This window comes from Sminthopsis crassicaudata, chromosome 1, assembly GCF_048593235.1.
Source record: "Sminthopsis crassicaudata isolate SCR6 chromosome 1, ASM4859323v1, whole genome shotgun sequence".
In the NCBI taxonomy this organism is placed as follows: Eukaryota; Metazoa; Chordata; class Mammalia; order Dasyuromorphia; family Dasyuridae; genus Sminthopsis; species Sminthopsis crassicaudata.
Genome location: NC_133617.1, coordinates 223,482,385 through 223,498,340, shown reverse-complemented (window position 1 = coordinate 223,498,340; position 15,956 = coordinate 223,482,385). Strand labels below are relative to the sequence as shown.

General features: G+C 35.8%; 1 protein-coding gene across 6 annotated transcripts in view; it reads left to right on the top strand.

The window, feature by feature from the left end:
• PTPRM (protein tyrosine phosphatase receptor type M) overlaps positions 1–15,956 on the top strand; it is a 938,548-nt gene that overhangs the window by 858,533 nt on the left and 64,059 nt on the right. For all 6 annotated transcript variants that reach the window (XM_074275249.1, XM_074275231.1, XM_074275235.1 and 3 more), the window contains one exon: positions 11,894–11,991. In XM_074275249.1, coding sequence (XP_074131350.1) covers positions 11,894–11,991 — 98 coding nt within the window. The remainder of the gene's footprint in view (positions 1–11,893; positions 11,992–15,956) is intronic.

Genomic DNA, 15,956 nt, shown 5'->3' with positions numbered 1-15,956 from the left:
ATCAGGGAGAGATGCTGAGTACTTGACCTAGCTCTGTGATTGGAGACTAGATGGAAAAGAACAATGTTGTAGACATAGATTTAGCAACTGATATAATGGAAGTGGTGAGGTAGTGAAAAAATGAGAATAATTCTAGAATTTCAAACCCCAGAGACAAAAGACATCACAGAGAGAGTAAATACAGAAAGAGAAGAGCCCATTCACCAATTTTAAAACATTGTACATGGTACATGGATAATGATCTAAAAAGAATGGTTTACTAGGTTTTAAAGATATGAGAAAAAGATACTCAAAAAGAAGGTCTCACAGATGGCTCCAGCCATTACTTTTCTAGCTTTGTAATGCTATCATCTTAAGTTTCAGAAATGTTTCTTCCAGAGAAAGGTCCTTCAGGATCCCAGTTCACCCCTGTACCTATCCTTCATCATATCAGCACTATGGCTACTCTGATACAACATAATATTAGCTATGTAACACACACTACAGAGGAATCAAATCTTGGAGCTTTGCCCACGCAGTGCTTCTGTAATTTATAAATATGGCATTACATATTTATATACAGTCCATGCAGCTGTGCAAAAATAATTTAGACTTTTACAGTCATTTCTACTTTATAAACATACTTCAGTCTTCATTATTCAAACTTAGAATTATTTCTTTAAATTCTTCTGATTATTAGAGAAAAAAATCCCATTGTTTGGGCTCTAAGACAATCTCTTATATTAATCAATATTTATTTTGTTTTGACATCTTTTTAAAAATTATATTTAGTATGTCCTTCTGCCATAGTCACTTATTTTATACAATTTGACATTGAGTTTACAAGATTTTGAATTAATAAATATTGATATATAAAGTTACTACTTAGTAGGTAAAGCATTGAATTTGGAGTCAGGAGATGTGGGTGGGAATCTGCTTTAGATACTTACTATTAGCTATAGGATCATACACAAATCCCAAGAGTCTTAGTGCACTTTAAACTTTAATAGCTTATACTTTGGGAACAGACTTTATTAGTTCTTGTTATGAATGGAGAAGGACTTTCTCTTAGTAGGTAGAGGTTTAAGCCTGAAGTCAAATCTTATCTGTGGCACTGGCTATAAAATCTCAGACAAGGCACTTGACTAATTTTTCCAATTTCCTAAGGAAATTCCCTAGTATTTATTTGGGGAAGGGAGTTTCCACATGGTCAGAAGAAATTATATATGGATAAAGGCCAAAAAACTGCTCTCCAAGCAGCTACTCAGACACTAACTGCAGGTTTTCAGTCTAAATAATTGTCCCAAAATAAAATACATGGCACTTCTATTTTTGATTAAAGTCCTAATGTTTTCTGGCCATGCTCTAAAATTTCTTATTTTGTTCTGAGTTGAAATGGCTCTCTTCTTTCTGAGCCCATACCTTTTTAAGCAAAGTTTTTTTGTTGTTGTTTTTGTTTTTGGAACTATACATTCTTATAAGATTTCCTTTACTCAACACTGAGCCTTTTCTTTTCATATCTGGAAAAAGTAGATGAAGGTATGCCCCAGTCAGGTCAAGAACAAGTTTCCTGGGCTATTGGTTTTCCTTCAAACCAATGTTAACCTAGCTATTACAATCTCGTGAGTCTAATCACTCAGAGTCCAGCCATATTAATAACATGGAGTAATCAAATTAGTATATTCTTTGCTACTGGAAAGGATGTGTTAAATCTGCTCTAATGTGGCTTTACTCATCTTCCTAATTTTTTTGGCTTAAATATTTGTCTTAAAACTACATATATATATATATATATATATATATATGTTAGTGGTAGCACTATTAGAATGTATGTTGCTATAGTTCAGGGAGTGTGTAGTTATTATACTTATATCCCCAACATTTAGTATTGTACTTTGCATTCAGTAATAAATGCTCATTCATGGTCACCTAGGTTAAAATGATCCTTGCATAAGCATCTCCTCTGTGAGTAAAATTGTCAGTGACACCACAAACCAGAACCAGAAACCAAACCCAACATCATACATTTAAGAACCAACAACTATTTGTTGAGTTCATCAGCAAGGAAGCCCCACTTGCAACTTACATAGATTTCAGTTTAGACAGAAGGTGAATAGATCATAGGGTACCTTAAAAATAAGAGAAGGCTGTTCCTGGAGGAACTTGCAGTAATGAAATAGGGAATGTGGTCTAGAAAGACCTGTTACTGGGCCAGTAACAGGAAGAGCTCTTTTTCAGGTTAACTATCTCTTGTAAGCCCACAGATAGGACTGTCCAATAGAAAGTAAGGTCACAGACAGAGGCTTGCCATACAAACAAGGTCAAAGGAACTGCAGACAAAATAGATTTCCTTTAGCTTTTTTCTGCTACCCACATTCTAAACCACACCCGACAAGTGGGCATCCAGACTCTCTTCAAAGATCTGTAGTGAATGGAACTTCCTTTCTCCCATCACACTCCAACACACCTCTTAAGATATCCCATTCTATTTTGGGATGGTTGCTTCTTTGAAACCTGTACTCATTGCTCTTAATTTCTGCCCTCTGAACAAAGCAGAACAAACCTAGTCTCTTTTCCATCAGAGCCTTTCAAATACATGAGGAGAGCAGTCATAACTGTCCTAATTCTTCTCTTCTAAATATATGTAGTTCTTTAAACAAGTGCTTCTATAGCATAGTAGTGGTGGTGATGATGACAATAATAGCTAACATTTATATAAAGGTTACTATCTCTCACATACCATACTAAGTCGTTTATAATTATTATTCTATTGGATTCTTACAAGAACCCATGGAGGCAGGTGCTGTTATTTCTCCATTTTACAGGTGATGTCACTGAGACCAACAGAAGTAAAGTAACATGTCCAGGGTCCCACAGTTAGTATGTAAGGTCAGACTTAAATTCAGGTCTTATATTCTTCCTTTTTGAATTTTTTTGAATCCTGACTGATAGCTATTCTTCTTAGATTTCATCTGCACAGAATTAAGTAGACACAAATAGGTTATATGGGTTACACTTAAAATAGCAGGATTTAACATGATGTAAAAATGGTGTTTTCTATCTGATTGTGGAGGAAATCTGGAGAGCTTGAAAATTTTTGATCATCTTCCCAGAATGCAATCTGACAATTACTCCCAAGATGTTTCTAATATGTGGTGTATTTGTTGCCAATTATAATAAACATATTGATATAAGTTCTTCATTTTAAAGAGAAGGAAACTGAGTTCCAGAGAAATAATTTGTCCAAGGTCGAGTAGGAAGCAATATCTGATAATGACAAAAATAAAAATGATAATAATACTAGCATTTAAAGCAAACGTTCTCAAACTATGGCCCGGGGGCCAGATGCGGCCCCCTAAGGACCGTTATGTGGCCTTCCAGGTTGTGGCAAATGGGCTGAGGGGCGGAGACAGAGTGTGAGCTTTTGTTTTTACTATGGTCCGGCCTCCAACAGTCTGAGGGACAGTGAACTGGCCCCCTCTTTAAAAAGTTTGAGGACCACTGGTCTAAAGGTTTGCAAAGCTATTGATGTTTTATCCTGGAAATAACCCTCGGAGGCAGATACTGTTATCCTCATTTTACAGATGATTTAACTGAGGCAGGCAGAGACAAAGCTTGGATTTCAGTGAGTCAGTAAACATTTTAAAAATACCCACAATATGCGAGGGATTTAAAAAAAAAAAAAGATAAGTTTCTGACTTCTCAAGGAGCTTAAAATCTAATAGAAAAGAAGAAGGAGGAAAGGAGAGAGAGAAAAAAAAAAGGTACCTAGCATGGGGTATGATGGCATCCATTTCAAAGGAGTGTAGCCAAGTGGGAAGTGAAGAGATGGCTGACTGGGAACCCTCTTTAAATGGAGGATTTGGGAGGAATTTGTATCCCCCTTCCAGTAATTCCCATCACAGGTTGCTTTTCTCTATGACACTAGATATGCTTTTGATATACCAAAAACATTTTTGATTTCTTAGACATTGGGTGTCAATTTATCTTCTAACCTATCTCTTACTGACTTGAGTAAACTTAAATAATGCCCCATGGAGTCTACGAGGTGAGAAGAGTGCTGGTCCAGGAGTCAGCAGACTTTGAATTCAAATTCAGCTCATATACTGGCAGTGTCACCATGGACCAGTTACTTTATCTTTCTAAACCTCAATTTCCTCATCTCTAAAATGGGGATAATAATATTTACACCCTTGCCTCGCAGAGTGGTTGTGAGAAAAAACTTTCCTTTAAAATGTCATGTACATGTGGGTGAATGTTGATTCTTAAGCCATTTGCTTCAGACATATAAAACAGTCGGAGTCTGAATTAGATTGTGTCAAAGGAGAATGCGAAAGGGAGGTGTGTAAGTCATCAATCAAGATCGAAAATTATCATTTAAAAATCTCCTTTTACTTTCTACAAACTTGAAGACTCATAAAACACAATAGACTGCAGCCTTGAATTTCTGCCTTCTGTTTTGCATGCATGAGATGGTTCTTTCTGCTTTTCTCTTTTTGCAGCTCTGGGTAGAGGCAAGAGTGACCCCTCTGCCAAGTTTCTTCCCTGTAAAGGTCCAGGAGTGCCAGCTATTATGGAGCAAATGGAGTGTGGGATGGGACTTAACGCTACTGAAATGAGGAGACCTTCCCTTTCAGACCCTTGAGTCCCACAAGGGGGCAGCTGCTGAGAATAACCTTCTTGCCTATTGTGCAAACATCTGTAAAGGCTCGGCTGACAACAATTATAGCTTCTCTAGCTCTACCCGAAGCAGCTGAAAACAAATGCTGTTGTGCCTCTTGAACACAATAGTTCATCTCCTTGAGGGCTGGGTTTTTGTGTGGAATTTGAGGCTTTGTTTCAGATACTTTGGTTCCCACTGCCTTCCTCTTTTTATTTTTCTTCTCCCTCTTCTTTTTTTCTTATTTATTTCTTTTCCCCATGCCAGGGAGGGTAGTCCGTCGTCCATGATTCCTCAGTAGATCCCACAACATCAAAGGTCCATGCTAACTAAGGCAGTTGTTCTATGGCATAGAAAAACAGGGATGCTGGGCGATTTAGTGCCTTTCCTTTCCTCCTGGCAGTTCAGTCCCTCGAGGGGGCAACTGCTGAGAATAACCATCTTGCTTACTGTGCGAACATCTGTAAACAGGCTGTCGACAGCACTTATAGCCTCTCATACCCTACCCAGAGCTGCTAAAATCAAACTGTGTAGCTCTCAGTGACGATAAATTCTACCCCCTTCCCTGGCCCCTGGTGCTTTTCAATTTTGTCAGGAGAAAAGTGACAGTGAGTAATAATTTATTCACATGTCAGGAAATAATTTGAAAAATGTCAAGGAGAAAAGAAAAATAGAGTTGAAAAGGATTACTTTAAAAGACTTGAAGTTCGGTGACTTCTCCTCCCTCCTTCCTACCCCCAAATGCCCAGGATTTGAAAGAACATTTGGAAGTTATGTGGAAAGATGAATAGAGCTATGTGGTTGACAGAAAATGAAAAACACACTTGCAACAATCAGCCAGAAGAACCTCCATCTTCCCTTTTCACCTCTAGGCAATTTTAATTATCATTGTCTCACTCTAGCATGGGAGATTGAGGAGAAGCCCACCCAGCTTTCCATCAGAGGGCATTAATTCAGAGTTATTCCTGCAGTGATAGTGAAAAGTGAACCAGGCACAGCCTAAGGAAAGCAAAGAAGATTTTTAAAAATTAAACAAGGCTGAGCCCCAAAGGCATGGAGCTGTGGCTGTGGGGGAAACATTTATTTCTAATTGATGAAATTAGATGTGGTGAGCTTAGAACCTGGTGTCACCTTTAGAGTTTAGCCATTCAAACACATCTTTTGGATCTTTGTTCTTGAGCTGAGAGTTGGCAGAAACTAAAATTAAACTAACTCATTTTCCTATTTTAATTTTCCTTTGAAGATAGGTCAGAAGACAAAGAAACAGTGAAAGACAGGTGGAATATGCTTCCCACTTTTGAATGTTGAATCTTTAATACATCTGTAGATAAATGCCTTTTTATTTCAAAGTCAAATCCTGTTTATTAATGAAAACCTTAAAAAAATACTTGTCATAGAGCTAAGAACAATCAATCATTGATGCACTCTTAAACATCAAATGACATAAACCAAGTTCTTAGGAAAATGCATTAGCCTGCCTTTTAAAATATTATTTCCTTTATGTGAAATTTTATGGGTGAGTTTTCTTCTACATAAATCAGGGAAGAAAGATATATTCTTTGCTTCAAAGATCTTGCTTGCTGACTTAGACCTATCAATAGATTCAAAATGTATCACTCAACTTTTCCATTTGCTCAAAGAAATGATTCCAAAAATCTAGAATTGGAAGGGACATCCAGATGCAATCTATCCCTCTCATTTGAGACTTGGTCATGTCTTAGAATGGTAACTATGAGCTAACCACATTTAATGCTATAGTTGGAGAGACCCTTAAGAAGGAGTTTGGATTACAGCGTTCGTTGTATTGAATTGAATTAGAAATGTTCTTAAACCTTGAACTAGGAATATTTGGTCATATCTGTGAGTGCTCTGCTTAGTAATTTAGACCATCATTTGGTCATTTGGGCAAATTTTATTAGTGAGTAAGGGATACCATCTCTTTCCAAAAGAGCCCATAATAAGTAACTAATATGATGAGCCAGAAGAAGGTATTCCATTCCAAATGTTAACTGACAGACTGAAAATGAGGAAGAAATTAATTTCTGCAGCTTCCAACATTTTTTATTTTATGTCTCTGAAACAAACAAATGTCCTAATAGGACACTGACAGAAGAATTTACCTCAAATTTCACTCAACTCTCTTTCAGAACACTCCAACTAATGCTATCACCATCCTCAACGCCATTACTATTTTTTGAACCCCACCTAGGGCATGTTGCTGAATAACTAAAAAAATTAATAAACATTAAGACATTTATTTTATTTCAGTGGTCATACTGAGAGGATAACTTTGATCATTCCCAGATGTATGGGTTCATAGTACACTCCTATCCTACTAATACTCTAAAAGCCAGGAATTTGTCAAACAGTGAATTCTAGTGCTTTATATTAAGAAGTTATTTAAATTTCAAGACTTTGATTCAAAATGAAAAATAAGAAATAAAATTTTGGACACAGTTAAAGTGGAAATTTGTTTTACTTTATTATGTGTATTTTTTACAAAGAGCTGATTGTTCTTTATTTTTTTAACCTATGTTGGGAAATAGAGTAGCAAAAAAGAAAGAAAAGAAGAAGCATCTCTCTTTAAAAGAAATGCAAAAAGAAAAGACCAGATAAGCAAGATAGTTTTGAAAGCCACCAACTTTTATTATACTTATTTTATTTATTAACTTTACTATTCAATTCATATTTAATTATTTGTTTTCCCTCATTAAGATAAATTATAATTATATTCAACAACAAAAAATCAGGTTCTGCATAATAAAGAGCTTCAGTTTTATGTACCATCTTCTTTTTTCTTTTACATGCATATAGAAATGCCCAATTTATTTGGTGTTTGAGTTTAGGATAAAAATAAAATCTAAGAATTTTAAAATTCCAAGAATTTTGTTAGTAGAAGGAACTCAGATTTGGAATCGGGGATCTGGAATTTCTGCTTGCACCTTTGCCATTTAATATCTGTTTGACCTTATGTAAATAGTTTAATCTTTCCTGACTCACTTTGTAGATCAGAAAAATATGGAGGTTGAACTATATGTCCTCTAAAAGTACTTCCAGGTCTAAATTTATGGTTATAAATCAATATAAAGGGAAAAAAGCATACAACGTCCCTAAATTAGTCAACTGCTAAGCACTTCCTTAGCCTCTAGGGAAACAAATAAAAATTTAAAAAAAGAACAAAAACTCAGCATCTGCCTTCAAGGAGCATATAGTCAAATGAGGGAGACTACATATTGGCCTATACAAAGTCAATATAGATCTGATAGAAGATAGATTTGGGAGGGAAAGCATTAACTCCTCAATAACCAAGAAAAATCTTCTGGAAGAAGTGGTTCTTGAGCACATTTAAAGCAAGATAAGAATCATAACTAATATAGGTGAAGAGACAAGATATTCCAGGCTTATAAAGACAAGGAAGATGAGAACTTGGAGAATAGCTAGGAAGTCAACATAGCTGCACCCCAGAGTTCATGAAAAGACCAGAAAGAGAGGAAAGGGCAGGTGGTGAATAAGATCAGCAATTTCTTTAGCACTCATTGATGTGCCTTTGGGGTGACTGGGAAAATGGTAGTAACAACAAGAAAAATAAGAGAAGACAGAAAAGGAACCAATGGGAATTAATTAAATGTTTACCAGTTTCAGAGAGCCTGGTTTAAGGAACTTCTCGATGTGTTACTATTTCTGAGAATCTCTTTCTGATTCCAAGCTGGCCATTGACCATTTATATGATCTTTCAGAATTAAAAATGAAAATAATAATATTCTTACTCATTTCATGGTAGATTACCATCATTCTCAAATAGTGTACATGTGAGGGAAATGCTTTGAACTTTTGATTCTTTTTAAAATATCGGCATCTTGACAGTATTTTTTGAGAGAATGTGTTGGAGTGGAGAAAGCACAGAAGTTGGAACTGCTTCCAGAGCCTAACTCTAATGTTCTCTAGTTATATGACCTTGGATAGCTTCTCTGTCTGTACTGTAGTTTCCTCATATGGAAAATGGAATTAATTATGTTTGAAAGCCTATCTGTATAAGGCAATACAGTAGAGTTGGAAAGGTTTTGGATTTTAAGTCAAAGACCCTCGGTTTTGCTACTTATCTAACCTTGGGGGAAATCACTTTCATTTTAGCCTCAACTTTTTAATTGAATCAAATGAGAGAATTGTGCTAGATCAATGATGTCAAAGTCAAATAGAAATGGGGGTCAATAAATCAGTAGAGGGATGGATATCTGTGGGTAAAAAAAAAATTAATATTATTTCATTATTTTTAATTATTTTGTTAAATATTTCCTAATTATATTTTAATGTTGTTCAGGCTACACTTAGAGGAGTTTTGCAGCATTTTTTTGATATCTGTGAACTAAGACCCCATCCAGTTCTGAATCTGTGCTTATATGTGATTGTGTTTCATAAATGGAGTATAGCAGTTCAGTTCAAAATTATAACTACTTCCTCACTACAGAAAGAAGAAATTATGAATTAGGTTAATTTTCCAGGTGGAACAGAATAAGAAAAAATTGCAAAATAAGAAAATGTCTCAATATAGGCACATTTCAGTTTATATACAATTTCCCTAGAATATCTGACAATTATTAGCCCATAGGTAGGGTCATGCATTTTTTTAAAGATAAGTTCATTCTTGAGTATTGTAGAAATTAAATAGCTTGATGAAAAAATAAGCTTATTTTATAGTACTAGTTTAAGAAGACTTTTTTAAATCAACAGCATAATGTTGATAACATGAGAAAATAGGACCATGAATGAGAAATTTGAAATTTCTGAAGATGATACTTTAGAGAAAAATGTTCTTTGGATAGATATTCTAAAACCATGTAGCTATTTCAAACCATTTGTGAATATATAATATAAATATGCAGATAATCAAACATACAATATACATGCATCCATGCATATATAGTATGTATAGCTATTATAATACATGGTCTATAAATATATATGTATATAGTATCTAGCATATAGCATGCATAAATTATGTAACCATACATGTATCACCTATGTAGTTCAACCAGCCTGATGCTGGATTTTAAGGTATAGCCCGCTGATCAACCTATTGCCATCCAGAATATTAATATTGTTTCTGATTCTGAAACATTAAGCAAGTGCTTTAATATAGGCAATCATCCCTGCTCAGAAGCAAGCTGCTTCTAAAATATCACGGATGCAATTAGGGTTCAATCCAGTCCAATCCAATATAGCCAGTAAACATTTACAGAGTGCCAGCTAGGGAATACAATAAAAAGACAAGCCCTTTTCTTGAAGAGAAAGATAGCAAGAAAAAAGTAGAGGAGGGAGGATCAGGAAACCAGGGAAAAATTAGTTCTGTGAATTTATTGGGGATTTTTTGTCCTTTGTTTTCAAAAAGGACCATGACATTCAGCAGGTGATTCCACCTTATGCAAATAAATTGGACTAAAGGGAGAGAGAAGGCTGTGCAAAGTCTCACTTTCCCCTTCAGAGCCATGTGGGTCCAGTGGCCAGATATAGATTAGGATGACTGGAGATAGCCCTGGATGCAGTGGGAGAATTTGATCCTTTTAAGCCAAGGTGTTAAAACCAAGCAGAGCATCAGGTACAATATGGAGTGATACTGATGTGGATAGTGACAGTGCAGAGAGTTGTGGGAACGCCCCTCTGGTGTTGCAAGAAACAACATGAAGAGAATTCAAGAACCTAAAAAGTTTGACCAGCAAAGGGGAAGTTTATTGTTGGCTGAGAAGCTAGCTTTGCTAGGAAGGCACACTTCTTAGTGACAAGATTCTGGAAGAGAAATAACAAAAGAGTATCACTGAAAAGAAGGTCTCTTCACAGTGGGCAGGAATCCTGGTAGGCAACTGTGCCAAGAGGAGAGGTCTCTTAGCAAAGCATAATCCTACTTCTGCAAAGATTTGAGTTTAAAATGGTCTTTTATAGGAAACTGAGACTGGGGTGTCTATTGAATGAGATTCCTTCAATGTTATCACTATCCCCAGGCCTAGATTTCCAGCTGAATGAGACCCCTTAAGTTATATCAGGTCCAGATCTCCAGCTGAATGAGACCACTTTAGTTCGAGCTAAGTAGGGAGTGGTCTCTGTCAGAGGAGAGCTCGAGAGCCCACCCCAAAAGTCAAGGAGGACAGTTTCAGGGTTCACCCCATCAGTACCAGCATCCGTCCTCTACAAAGGAAGGTACCAGCCCTCCAAACAGAAGAAAAAGAAGGCTGACATAGTCAAAGACTGAGTTAGCAGCATGGTGAGGAGTTTAGAAATGATAAGCTAAATCTAGGATGGGAATCTTATTTCCTGCAGTTGAAACCAGGCAGGACAGCAGGTGCAAAGTAGAAATCTCAATTATAGACATTTCTCTGGTGGCTTCCATGCATTCAATTGTCTCCTTCCTCATCTCCTCCTACTAGTTTTTAATTCAAGTTTCATCTTCCTTCAAGGTCTACTAAAGTCCTATCTTTTGCAGGATGCTTTTCTCAGTTATCCTAAATCTTAGTGCTTGTGAGCACTGTGAGATTATTTCCAATTTACCCTAGTTCTTTCTTATTTATGGATGGAGTTTGTCATCTCCATCCCCACTCCCAGCACTTTAGATTGTGAATTCCTTGAGAACAGGGTTTGTCTTTGCCTTTTTTGTATCTCTAATTCTTGGCACAGTGCCAGCATACAGTAGATGCTTAATAATTACATGTTTACTTAACTTGTAGTCTTTTATGCTAAGGGCAAAAACAACTGCTAACAATTTTGTATAACTTTAAATAGGATGTAATATGCAATGTACTTTACAAACTTTGTCACACATAATTATCATTAGTCATTATTATTAATTGTTGTTCTTGATATAATATTCCCCTTCCTCCTGTTGGGAAATGCCCAAATCAAACTGCATCACCAGTTTTCAAATGTATATAAGTGTCATGATTAATAAAATATAAACTCATTTAAAAGCATGACTGAATTCATAGAAGCTTTTTGTTGTGATGTACTTTGTCAGCCCTTGGATGACTAATAGTGCAACTACTTAACATATAAGAATCCTTGAATATTTTTGATGACATAAAGGATGTCTTCTTCATACTTGAAAAGGTTGTAAATTACTGCTTAGGAATTCTAAAATACTATTTATTCTAATGAAAGAAATAAGTGCATTTAGATATATAACATATATTTATAGATCTCTCTCCAAAAATAAGTCCTCAATATCACAAATTTATATTTAAATAACTTTTCTTTCCTATTTTCTTACAGGACCAATGCAAGAAACAATATATGATTTCTGGAGAATGGTATGGCATGAAAACACAGCCAGCATAATCATGGTGACCAACCTTGTGGAAGTGGGGAGGGTAAGTTGGATTTGTACCAAAGGAAATAACCAAATGCTTTTCCAGGTACTTAGTTTGGATTATCAAGTAATAAATAAGCCAAGTATTTACAGTACCACATGTACTCCTTAAAATACAAACTATTACAACTCCTCCTCCAGCTGCTGCATTGGGCTATAAATTATCTTTAAACACAGCTTGCTTGCCTTTGTTGCGATGGCAACAGACAAGAGAACTATGCAAGATATAAAAGCCTGGCTGACGTTGGGCATACAAAATCACCTCTAAGTACAGTATAGATGTTTATTGTTAAGTATCAGACCTGAGGGTGTACCACATTAGGAATGTAATGGAGAATTTTCCAATTCTAAGAACTAGGACTTGTAAGTTGGAAACAGTATGGGGAGACAACCAAAACTTTTACTTACTCGGGCAAATATTTTGACCATTTCTCCATACCTCAGTTCTAGGGACTATAAATGAGGTTGAGGGACTTTCCAGGATTCTGCCTTGGTGAGGGAAATTGTAATGCTGTGTGTGTGAGTGTATGATCACTGGTTTTGTTTATCCAGGAAACCTTGAGTGGTCACTGTAAACTGTGTGATCTTGTACTTCCAAACAAAAAGTGAGATGGTAAATTTTGTGAGACCACCAATGCTTTTGTTTAGAATCCACTGAATGGAACATATCTATTTAATTAAGGGAAAGGAATTAGGGAAAAACCACCATAAGTGGTAATATATTATTTCATCATGATATCAGCCATTGATCTAGCCACTGGAAAAAGGAACCAGAAGTCCATTTTTGTGCTTAGCATTAAGAGGAAAACATTGTTTATTTACATATTCTGCCAGACTGCTTAAATGTGTCCTAAACTTGTTCTATCTCTCTGTATTTGCATTTGTTATTTCCAGTAGGAGGAAAAGATTTCCTATCTACCCCACATCATTTATGAGTATCCAACCTCATTTATAGTCCCTAGAACTGAGGAAAGGAAACTTTCCTCCTATTTCAAGTCCAAGCTCAGACACCACTTTCTTCCTTCTCTGTTTCATCCATGATTACCAATTAATCAGAAAGCATGTAATAATTATTTATAATATGTCAGATGCTATGCTAAGCTCTTGAGATAATGAAACAGTTTCTGCCTTCAAAAAACTAATATTCTATGAGGAAAGACAATACATACCCATGTAAATGTATATAAAATAACTATATAAAATATATACAAAAGATAATTTGAAGAAGGCAGAATTAGCAATTGCTAAGAAAGGTTTCATAAAGAAGGTGGCTGTTGAGCTGAACTTAGGAGGAAACGGGTACTTCTAAGAAGCAGACAGACTAGAAGAGGAAAAGAATTCCCAGTAGGGGGACTCTCTGTTCCCAGGCATGAAGATGGCAAATCCAGTTTTATATTTGATGAATAGCAAAAAGACCAGTTTAAGTAGATATTAGAACTTCTTACAAAGGGGTAGTATAGAGTAGAAAGGAAGGTTAGTCAGGTTGTAAAGAATTTTAAATAACGACAATAATAAAAATAATGGTAATAATAGTACTTATATAAAGTCTTCTATGTGCCAGACACTGTGCTAAGTGCTTTTACAAATATCACATTTGATCTTCACAACAAGTGTTGGAGATAGATGCCATTACAATATATATAAAAGATTTATTTAGAAAGAGGAGCAATTATTCCAAAAAGAGGGTCATATGTTCTGACCTGACAACTCCCAGGATGTAAAGGTCAGTAGCTAAAATTTGTACTGTTCTTTTGTTCAAAATATGTTTAAATGTTCAAAAGAAAAGAATAAAAAAAGAAATAGTCTGTCCCCTTTAAGCAAAATCCCTGTTAAGAATCAACTTTGACACTTCCCTGGAAAGCAGTAAGGTTAACAACAACAATGAAAAAGAAGAATTTAGTCAAAAAAATCTCTTCAATGTTAATTAGAAAGAATTGAGAGAGCTAGAAAGGAGTTTGGTATGAAATAACAGAATTTACATTCAAAATGATCCAAATCCAGTACTTTTACTTTTACTTTTACTCTGCATTTTAAGTTACATTTTTGTTAAATAAAATGAATAAAAATGTTATTTTACTGTGGTTAATGGTTAAGTACACTATACTAAAATACCAAATGCACAGTTTATAATTCTGACTCTATAATTCTTGTGTGACCTTGGATAAGTTTTTCTCTGGACCTAAATTCCTCATCTGAAAAGGGAGAGTTATGAGAGATTATATCTAATCTCCACCTCTAAATCCTATTACTCAAGGCACTGAGTAATAGTAATTAGTAACATTTATATGTGGCTTTGTGGTTTGCAAAGTACTTTACAAATATTATTATATTTTATCTTTATAAGAATTCTGGGATGTAGGTACTTTTTATCCCCATTTTACAGAAGATGAAATTGAGACAGACAAAAGTTAAGGGATTTGCCCTGAGTTATACAACTAGTTAGTGTCTGAAGCTCTATTTGAACTCAGATCTTCCTGACTGCAGGCCCAGCATTCTATTCATTGCTCTTCCTATTTCATCTCCTTCCTGCTGGAAAAGAAATTATTATTGGGAGAATGAACAAAAAAAGACATTTTGTCTTAAGACTTGAGAATCCCTGTCTGACCTTGTCAAGATGTATATTCTTCCTTGCTTCAAAATCAGTTTTAATCTCACAATAGAATTAGGTAACATTTAGCTAGATATGCAATCTTTGACAAGGGAGGAGGAGAAGGTGAAGAAGAAAAAGGGCAGGGGGAGAAAAACAAAAGGAAGAGAAAGAGAATGAAGAGGAGAAAGAAAGAGAAGAAAGGGAAGTAGAAGAAGAAAAAGAAGAAGAAAAGGGAAAAAGGAGGAGGAAGAGGAGAAACATACCATTTTGAAAGTATAAGAGTCGCTCTTTCAAGAAGAGAGGAAACCATATGAGTCAAGCAGACTAGGTTGAGGTGACCTTGCCCTGTCCTTTCTCACTTCAATCCAGTTCATTTGCATGTCATAGCATCACCTCCCTAATGCCATGGTCCTCTTTGAGAGCAAAGGACAAACACCACCAACCTGAGAGGAACTAAAAATCAATATAGTGTTGTTATTATTTTATACCTATAATATAAGGACATAAAAAGCCCATGATAAGAAGAATCTTGTTATTTTCATAGAGTTGGAAGTATAGCTATGGATGGACAGTCAGTTAATTCCAATTTTTGTTTAAGAAAAGGAGAGAAGTCAGAATATAATAGTGAACATAGGTTCTCTTATAGCAAGTGTGTCAATAGCTTGAGATTTTCTAAGGGTGAATTTAAGAATGTTTTAAATATACCATCAATTACAAAAAGCTACTTTTGTTTTTCCCCATCTCAACACCAAAGTCATTGATGACCATAGAAATATATACCTGCTGAGAGTTGGTTCTTATTAGCAACTACTATGCCAGAAAGAAGGTCATGGATTTATATGGGAGTTAAAGGGGTTTTGATTTATGTTTTTAATTTCTCAGAGACAGGTGCTGAGTATTTTTCCCTTAAAAACAGATGTCACAGAAAGAATATTTTTTACGCATTGTCACTTTTAAAGGGCTATAGGTCAGGCTAAGGAAACAGCCAAGTGAACAGTGATCTTAAAATTCAGAACCACGCACATATTGAGAACATGAATTTCAGCAAAGAAATGCAAGATTAGCAAAGAAAACCAAAACATCCCCCCCTCCTATCTCTCTCTGTCTGTCTGTCTCTCTCTCTCTCTTCCTCTCTCTGTCTCTGAGTCTGTCTCTCTCTCTCTCTCTCTGTCTCTGAGTCTCTCTCTCTCTCTTTCTCTCTCTCTCTCTCTCTCTCTCTCTCTCTCTCTCTCTCTCTCTCTCTCTCTCTCTCTCTCTCTCTCTCTCTCTCTCTCTCTCTCTCTCTCTCTCTCTCTCTCTCTCTCTCTCTCTCTCTCTGTTTCTCCCCCCCCCTCTCTCTCTCCCCCTCTTTCTCTTCTTGCCCTCCCTCCCAGGCA